The sequence below is a fragment of the Notamacropus eugenii genome, chromosome 2, assembly GCF_028372415.1.
Source record: "Notamacropus eugenii isolate mMacEug1 chromosome 2, mMacEug1.pri_v2, whole genome shotgun sequence".
Taxonomy (NCBI): domain Eukaryota; kingdom Metazoa; phylum Chordata; class Mammalia; order Diprotodontia; family Macropodidae; genus Notamacropus; species Notamacropus eugenii.
This window is the reverse complement of record NC_092873.1, coordinates 381,614,859-381,624,766: the sequence shown is the minus strand read 5'-3', so window position 1 is coordinate 381,624,766 and position 9,908 is coordinate 381,614,859. Positions and strand designations below refer to the sequence as shown.

Genomic DNA, 9,908 nt, shown 5'->3' with positions numbered 1-9,908 from the left:
CCTTTCTCTGATTTCTGTTTGGATAAATGGGTTTCTTTGCTATTTACTATGTGTGTTCCCTGTGGAACTGGCACGTGGTGGCAAGGGAGGCTGTCAAGCCTTATATAGAGAGCTTGGGATACTCTTTCCCCATTAAGGAATAGCAATCAGGAATTGATCTTGAACCTAAAAATTTCCTCTAGTCATATTTAAAGAAGCACATAGATATATTTCTAGCCCAGTAATCCTCTCTCTGAGGAGGGCAGAGTAGCTAACCTCTAACCTCAACCTCCTGCTTCCTTTCCTGGCAGGAATCATCCTTTAGAGAAGGGTGAGGGGAGGAGATAATAAAGATTCTATTCTTTCCTCCCTGCAAGCCAGCTCTAGACAGACCAAGGTGGACATATAAACCTAACATGGGGATCTCTGCTGGAGCTGGGGAGGGGGAATTAGGATACTACTTCTTAAATACACACGCACGCACACACACACACACATATCCTTTACGTGTGTAGATTGATTCATGCCTAAGAGGTACATTTATACAATAGAATCTGAACTAAAGTGATTCTGTATCCTGAAGGATTGTTACAAAGTGACTCATGCTATACCTCCAATTAGAGCACAAAACTCTTAACAATAGGCTGAGGGTTGCATTCCTAGCCCTATGCTAGAAAAGATTCTTCTCTCCTAATGACCCCTATTGCACACTCAAGCCACAATCAAAGGGGAACCCAAAAATATAAAGTTAGAGTCGACCATAAGTCTATATGAGAAATAATATTAAATCTGGTAAATGTATTCTTTAACAGAATAAATTTAAGAAAAACCTAAAAGGAAGTAAGACTGGAACAGGGAAAAAAATCAGACTATAGAAGTCTGATGTTTCTCTCTGTGATCCTACTATTGGGGCAAGCTTCCCCAATAAAGCACACATGCATCTTCTAGCTTAACTATTTAAATGAAGGTCACCTCTCATGGTCTTCAAGAAAGGAATTACAGACATGCCAGTGAGTGCGTAGCTACTGCCAAGTTCATTCACACCATTATGTGAGGCAATCTCTGTCTCTCCCTTTATCCCTCCTCATTCTCTTCAAGAGCACCCCCCAAAAACTCCCAGTGTAACTGTGCCTAAAAAAATCCATACCCTCCCCCATACAAGGGCTGATCTCAAGTTATTTTCCTCTCTTCCCAAATTAAGAAGAATTGCAAATACCAGATGTTCTGCGGCTGGCCCACCTCTCATCAGGGGTAGTTACATGTGAATGAGAAGATCTTAGGGAGACAGACAGGTAAGGGAAATGCTTTCAAATACATTGACATGTTGGGAGAGGGGCTAAAGACTTGCATGCTGGGACCCTGATCTCCCTTTTTATATCCTACATCAGCTTAAATGTCTAGAATCTCCCCAATTATATCCTCATTACCTGAATATTATCAGGGTACTTTCTGGATCTCACTGTAAATAGTAGCTGGAAGCTTCCTCCCTGGTGGCTGCTGCTCACAAACTTCTTGGCACTAGAAGATAAGTAAGATATTGGGACTTGGGTGGTAGTGGGGGAATAAAATTGGAGATTTAGGGAGGGACACAGAGCCAGGTCTCTAGCAGAGACTGGAGAAACACAAGGTGGTTTATATTTATTTTGTGTCCTTGCAGTACCTAGCATAGAGCCATCTATATCAGAGATCATAGGATGGTCACAGAATGTGATTGACTTTGGGGAAAATTTGGGCCCAAAGAGGAGCACAGTGACTTGCCCCAAAATCATACAACTAGAATTGAATCAAAGTCTCCTGGCTCCCAGGCCAATACTCTTTCCACTACAGCATCCTGACTTACCTTTTGAGTCAGTTAAGTGGAAGAGGACAGGAGGGACAGGAGGTGTGATACCTGTTCCAGTAAAGAACTAAAAGGCTTGAGGGAGCTGTTAGGTGTTCCCAACCCTCAGTCACCTGGTTCTGGACTTCAGGAGGTCCGTCTTGATTTATCACTGCATATTGGATGCTGATTTCACTATCTCTCCGATTCTTTGAAGAATCCATAGCTGAATCAATAAATAGAGAAGACAGAGGTCTGATTCTCCCCCACCCCATTCTTAAGAAGTAGCATCCTAATTCTCCCTCCCCAGCTCCAGCAGAGATCCAGGGCTCCCTGCCCCAATTTCCTCTAGCTGCATGACATGTCCCCTCCTTTAAGGGTAAATGCCACACCTATCACCCTTTAGGCATCACCCCTGTTCAAAACTAGCAGATGAGGGACCCTAATTAAGAAGGGAAAGGAGAGGATCCTTGCTTTCAACCAATACCTTCTTTCTTCTTTTGGTTTCTTCTGTAGATACACAGTCCAATCCCCAGGATCCCCAACAATATGAGTAGAAGGAGAAGTCCGCTCAGCCAGTGGTGCCTTGAGAGATCTGATGTGAGCCGGCCTTTAAAGAACAGGAGATACAAGAACAGGAAGGAAATGGGAGAGACACCAATTTAAGGAGAAAAGAGATAGAGAGAGAGACAACTGACAGAATGGTGATAAATGTCTGAGAGAGCAGAGGGCAGAGAAGTAAAGTTTTGACCTAATTTATTTCATTTCACCAAAAATTAAGTAGCTGACTGTGGTACCCTCAACAGAAATACATAATTGGAGGCTAGAGAAATGGAGAGGGTAAATGACCAGTCCTCTGCTCCTTTTCCCAAGGTCCCCCAACTTATCTAGCTATTCTCCTCCTCCTTTATTCCTTCCACACCATCAGCTCCACCCTACATCCTCCCCCCTCCCCTACCCAAGAAGGCCACACTCGAATTCTTACAGGCATCACGAAGGTTTAACGTGGAGCTTTTCTGCTCCGCAGGGTTCTTGGCTCTGCAGGTGAGAGAGGAATCCTGGACACTCCGTGGCAGGGACAGATTTAGTATACTAGAGTTAGATAACAGCCCTAGATTCTCCTCTTGTGGTAGCAGGTTAGGGATATCTCCACTTTTCCAGGATACTATCACGTCCTTAGTGTCTCCCATGACCTCGCATGCTAAGGTGAAGTGGCACCAGTCTGACGTCAGGAAACTTGAAAGTATCTTGATCTTGGGGAAGATGGGCTCTGAGAACAAAACAGACACTAAGATTCAAATATAATAAGGGACTGGCCAAACCCAGCCCTCATAACCATGAGCAGCTCCTTTGGCCTATATAATCCCCATGGCAAAGAGATAGATTTTTAATTTGCTGTGGAGCCAGAACTGGGTGTGCATTGAAAAGTCAAAAGTGTCCAGCTTTTTTTCCCTGGCTGACTGAGGAAGACATACTGTGAGTTCTGTGTGGGAAGGGGATAAATAGCCTCCTCAGCAGATGTGTCATGTGGTCTGTGAATATGGGCCTCCATTCTTTTTCTCATTGCATTTCTTCTTTTCCTGATTTTAGGTGAAGAAGTATTGGAGATAGCTATGACTTTGTGAGCTTCTGAAGGTTGGGGAAGTGAGCCGTCCCAAGTCCAGTGACAGCAGTCTAGACCAGAGTTTGCTGACTGGTAGCAAGTAAAACTCCAAGGAATGAGAGCCAAATCTAGGGATCCCTAAGACACTAACTGCTCCATTGCTTATGATGAATGTAGAAATGAATTTGGAGCAGTGAATGTTCATAGAAGCTATGAACTCAGACTTCTTAGTCTGAGTCCACTCTCCCCCAAAACTTAAGAAATCTAAGAAACAGTATACCCCCTGGTTATGGGGGTGGGTGTTTGTACATCTTTTCTTTTCATAAAATAATCCCTTGTAAAGGCTAACTGGTGAAAATTGGCTAAATGACACTGGGGAAACTATTTATTGGCAGTTATCCTTCAGGAAAACACTGGAGTGGGAGCTTGAGTCAATAGTATTAGAAAACACCCCACCCCAGTGTCTCTGGATTCCTCTAGAGCCCTGAGGACATGTAGCACCTTCCACTGGCTCTTAACTCACCAGGGTGAGGAGAGTTGGAATGAGAAACCCCAGAGCTTTATAAAAGCTACACATGGATCAAAGAAGCTCCCAAAGCACTTTCTCCTCATTTTTTAAAGATGGAAACAGAAGCCATGGAAAGGACTAAGGCCCCAGGGAATCAGAGGCAGACTGTCCTCTCTTCCCTTGCCAGCTTGGTGGTGTTCCTCAAGGGCAGTTTGGCCACTCTTTCAGAGGCACAAGGGAAAGGGGAATAAGCATTTACTCAGTGCCTACTATCTGCTAAGTAGGCACTGTGCTAAGCATTTTACAACTAGTATATTATTTATCCTCACAACAGCCCTGTAATTGAGGTGCTACTATTATCCCCATTTTACAGTTAAGAAAACTGAGTCAGATAACACTTAAGTGACTTGGCTAGAGTTAACCAGCTGCTAAATGTCTGGGGCCAGATTTGAACTTCAGGCTTGGGCTTCTATCCATAACACTACCTACCTCTGAGGAAAGAATGTCAGAGATCAACTAGTGCCACCAGTTTCTCTTCAAAAATCTCCTCTACACAGTGCTTCTTAACCAATGGGTCATGACCCCATATGGAGTCACAAAAAATTTGGCAACAGTAGAAGTTTTCTGAACACACAAGGACCAAAAATTAATTCAAAATCAAACATATAATGAATCTAGGTGTTTCTGGCAGCTCATGCCCATGTGGCATCACAAAACTTCATAGCAGCCTTGGTTCTGAACACAAGGCATGCACACTTTGCACTGTGCATGCCCTCATGCCACACAGAGCCAAGCAATACTGCCAAAACATGTAAAGGGGTCTTGAGTGGAGAAAGTTTAAGTCCTGCTCTACAACATACCTGATAAGAGGTCATCCTCTTGAAGCTTTTTCTTGAGGAACTCTAATGAGGGGGAAAGAAATGCCTCTTAAAGGCAATCTATTCCTACTTTTGGATGATTCTAATTATTTCAAAGTTTATTTCTTGCTGCAAGTTTTGTTATCGTTCACTCATTTTCCAGTTATGTCCAATTTTTCATGACCGCATTTCAGGTGTTCTTGGCAAAGATACTGGAGTGGTTTGCCATTTCCTTCTCCATCTCATTTTACAAATAAGAAAACTGAGGCAAAAAGGGTTAAGTGACTTGCCCAGGGTCACACAGCTACTAAATGTCTGAGACTGGATTTGAACTCACAAAGATGAGTCTTCCTAACTCTAGGCCTGGTGTTCTATCCACCAGACCACTTAGCTGTCCCACATCCTACAAGTTTACATTTGTCCATTTGAAGAACAAAAGGTCAAGAATGTCAAGGGAATTAATGAAAACATGTAAAGGAAGGCGGTCTATTTGTACCAGATTTAAAACTATATTGTAAAATGGCAATCAGCAAAACTACTTTGTACTGGCTAAGAAATAGTGATGGATCAGTGGAATAGGTTAGATACATAAGACAGTAGTAAATTTACAGTAGTAAATGACAATAGTAATCTATTGTTTGATAAACCCAAAGGCTCAAGCTTCTGGGATAAAAATTCACTATTTGACAAAAACTGCTGGGACAACTGGAAAAGAGTATGGCAGAAACCGGGCATAGAAACATCTCACATAAGGTCAAAATGGGTACGTTATTTAGACATAAATGGTGATACCATAAGCAAATTTAGAGGGCAAGGAAGAGTTTACTTGTCAGATCTATGGAGAAGGGAAGAATTTACGACCAAATAAGAGAGAATATTATGAAATGTAAAATGGATAATTTTGATTACATTTTTGCACAAATAAAACCAATGCAACCAAGATTAGAAGGAAAGCAAAAAACTGGGAAACAATTTTTACAGCCAGTGTTCCTGATAAAGGACTCACTTCTCAAATATATAGAGAACTGAATCAAATTTATAGGAACATAAGTCATTTACCAGTTGATAAATGATCAAAGGATATCAACAGGCAGTTTTCAGATGAAGAAATCAAAGCTATCTATAGTCATATAAAAATTCTCTAAATCATCACTTATTAGAGAAATGCAAATTAAATCAACCCTGAGGAAGTACCTCATACCTATCAGATTAGTGAATATGACAAAAACGGAAAATGATAAATGTTGGAGAAGATGTGGGAAAATTTGAACACTAATGCATTGTTGGTGGAGTTGTGAACTGATCCAACCATTCTAGAGAGCAGTTTGGAACTATATCCAAAGGACTATAAAATGCATCTCTCTGATCCAGCAACACCTCTTCTAGGTCTGTATCCCAAAGAGATCATGAAAAAAGGGAAAGGACCCACATGTACAAACATATTTATAGCAGCTTTTTATGGTGGCCAGAATTGGATATTGAGGGAATGCCCATCAATTGGGGAATGGATGAACAAGTTGATGGAATATGAATGTAATAGAATGCTATTGTTCCATAAGAAACGATGAGTAGGTGAACTTCAGAAAATCCTGGAAAGACTTCAGTGAACTGATGCTGAGTGAAGTAAGCAGAACCAGGAGAACATCACACACAGTGACTGCAACATTGCAAGATGATCAACTATGATACACTTAGCTCTTCTCAGCAGTACAAAGATCCAAGACAAATCCAAAAGACTTATGTTGGAAAATGCTAACCACATCCAGAGAAAGAACTATGGATTCTGAATGCAGATTGAAGCATACTATTTTCACTTTTTTTGTTTCTTTATTTTTTCTTTCTCATGGTTTTTCCATTTTGTTCTGATTCTTCTTTTACAGTATAACTATTGTGGAAATATGTTTAATGTAAATGTACATATATAACATCAGATTGCTTATTGTCTGGGGAATAGGGAGGGAGGAGAAGGAGGGAGAAAAATTTGGAACTCAAAATCTTGCAAAAATGAATGTTGAAAACTATCTTTACATTCAATTGGAAAAAATAAAATACCATTAAGTGCAAAAAAAAAATAAATTTGTCCATTTGCAACTTCTATCCATTGCTCCTTTTCTGCTCATGGTGTCAAACAAGTATTTTTCCTCTTCGAAATTATTTCCTACTCAATATAATTTCCTATTCAATGATAGCTCTTCAAAAACTTGAAGACTAGGAAAGTTGTGCTTGAAAATATATAATTTTGGCCATTGCTTCATTCTCTGATCCTACTCCCCTTTCCAAGGTCTCACATGCCCCAGAGGAGCATGCCCCATAATTTGGAAAACTCTGAACTATATAAACTCTAAGGGCCTTTTCAGCTCTAAATCCTATGAAACTATGACACAATTATCCAACCCTACCACACACACACACACACACACACACACACACACATACCATATACAGCCATGATGACATTCTAGTAGAAAAGAACTAGAAATCCTATGATTTAGAAGGCTAGGCTACAATGAGGATTGAGAAAAAGTCATTAGATTTGATCGTTGTAAGAGATGACTGAATTTTGTTTCCACAGAAGTCATGTGATACGTGATTCATGAAACCTAAGAAGTCATACTTGCAGAAAGTTTAAACAAACTGCTTGAAAACGCGAGGGATGTAGCTCAGAGGTTGCAAGCAGACATCCCCTTCTTTTGCTCTCTGAGAATTGTCTCTCCTGTGTCAACAACCTCAAGGGCCTGATAAGGCTTCGTTGGGGATGGGGTACCTTCGGCTACAACACTATCTTGAATAGTGGGACTTTTCCTATGTTAATGGCAGGGAAAACACAGATAAACTGCGTTCAACTCTCTTATCAATTAAGAAAATTGCCTTCTCATGCTATGAAGATCACAAAATCTGAGTAATGCAGGTATCCTGAGTTAGGATTAAAAGTATTTATGACTTGCCATTCTTTTACTAAATAAAGGATCTAGAAAATGAAGATGAGGGGGTGGGTACTGAAACATAAAAATGGGAACAGGGGCAGAGACCCACATGGGGCCAAGTATAGGTAGGTGTACATGGGGAAGGGGGGAGGGGGAGTGTGAAGGGTCAGGAATTCAAATCTGGATAGGGATAAAAGCTGTATATTTGCCCAAACAAGTGTGCCTGTCAGATTACCCATTCACAAGAATATTAAGTAAAAAATCTGTTTTCCTGAATTCATTAACGACCATGTGAAGTTCTTGGTAAGATGATTAAGAAATCATTGACAACTTTGGAAAGAGTAGTCTCAGTTGAATGATGAGGTTAGAAATCAAATTGTAAGGGGTTAAGTAGAAAAACTGTAAGGGGTTAAGTGTAGAAACGAGGGGAAGAAGAGATTTAGGATGATAGTTAGCTAGAATAGAAGGATCAAGTGAAGGGTTTTTTTGGACTGGAGGAGACATGGACATGATTGTAGGCAGCAGGGAAGCAGCAAGTGGACAGGGAGAGATTGAAAGTGACAGTGGAAATAACAGAGGGGACAATTTGCTGAAGGAGATGGGATGGAATGGGATCATGAGTCCCACACTCACCCTGATAATTTTACGTTTCACCTCATAGGGTGAAAGGACTCATGATAGTTGTAAGATCTCTGCCCCTGTTCCCATCTTACAACTATCCCATGAGAGCTGTGCTCAGAGTAAATAACTTCTACCTCCCCTTAGCTCTGCCTCTGTCTCTGTGTGTTCACTCTGACTCATTGGTCTAAGAGTATAGATGATGTGAATATTGTCCATTAGAATAGTCTCTAAGCCCTATTCTACAGGCAAAAGCCTACTACTTTTCTGAACTTGTTATTCTTCACAGATCCCTAGTGACAGGACTGTGGTATAATGGATTTTTCTGATTATCATCACCTTACATTAGGAGAAGAAATCTTTGATTACACCAGAGGAATGTGCTGCTACTTTGACATTCTCAGCGCTCCTCTGATTCAGAATCGCACTTTGCATTAGGAGACCCACTGTTGAACCTCAAAGATGTGGCATCACTTGAGTGCAACGAGAAGAACCAGAACAATTGTACAGTCATAGTTATATCGTTTGATGAGCAACTATGACTGACAATATGTAAGGATGTAAGTACAGCAACACAATGATTTAAGAAAATTCCAAAAACCTCATGATGGAAAATGCTATCCACATCCAGAGAAAGAACTGGGGAGTCTGAATGCAGATGGAAACAGACTATTTTCACTTTTTCTGTGGGTTTTTGATTCCTTTTGTTTCGTTTCTTCTTTCACAACATGACTAATATGGAAATGTTTTATATGATTGGATATGTATAACCTGTATCAGATTGCTTGCCATCTTGGGGAGAAAAAGGGGAGGGAAGAAGAGAAAAATTTGGAACTCAAAATCCTCCAGAAATGAATGTTAAAAAAGTATCTTTACACGTAACTGGAAAAAATAAAATACTATTAATTTAAAAATAAAATAAATAAAAAGATGTGGCATCGCCTATCACACAGACCAGACTGTGAGCCTTTGAGACTTAGTCTTTCTGAAAAAAAGGAAGAAAGGTTTAGAATTTCTGACTTTTGCGTTCCTCCACATTTTTTTGTTTTGTTTTTGTCTTGCTTATTTTTTTTCCCCTTAATACTGCTCATGTTAAGGGGATTCTCCAGCCAAAGACTTGAGGCTTGGTCTTTCTGAAAAGGGGGAGGAAAGGTCTAGAATTTCTAGGGTTTGTTCTCCATGTTTTGTTTTTGCCTTTGCTTTCTTCTTTTCCCCTATTCACCCTGCCTTAGTACTACCTCTGACAAGAGAACTACACCATCATGTAAATGGTTGAAGTTCCTCCAGAAGATTCTAAAGACTTTGCCACCAAGAGGTGTGTAATAGGACCCATGTTTTCCAGATGCAGCTTCCTGGACTGGGGACATAAAAGAGGTCCCTACCACATGAGTCAGGGCTAATGAGACTTAGTGGGTGCCTGAGACCACACAAGTCACCATATTATGATGACCTACTGACCAGATGAATTTCCACATGGAGATAAGGGGGGGCCACATTCAGAGAAACTAAGTGCTACTATATCCTTGTTGCATATTTTTTCATGTGCAAGGGCAAAGTAAATCTCCTCCTTTATTAAATGTTTAGTGACTTGCCAGTACCT

General features: G+C 40.6%; 1 protein-coding gene across 1 annotated transcript in view; it reads right to left on the bottom strand.

Annotated features, from left to right (window-relative positions):
* Nucleotides 1–9,908, bottom strand: part of LOC140528954 (SLAM family member 9-like) — a 31,819-nt gene that overhangs the window by 4,115 nt on the left and 17,796 nt on the right. The window contains exons 3-6 of the mRNA XM_072647318.1: nucleotides 2,784–3,068; nucleotides 2,286–2,408; nucleotides 1,933–2,024; nucleotides 1,407–1,497 (exon numbers count right to left, since the gene is read on the bottom strand). Of these exons, the coding sequence (XP_072503419.1) occupies nucleotides 1,417–1,497; nucleotides 1,933–2,024; nucleotides 2,286–2,408; nucleotides 2,784–3,068 (581 nt within the window). The 3' untranslated portion in view covers nucleotides 1,407–1,416. The remainder of the gene's footprint in view (nucleotides 1–1,406; nucleotides 1,498–1,932; nucleotides 2,025–2,285; nucleotides 2,409–2,783; nucleotides 3,069–9,908) is intronic.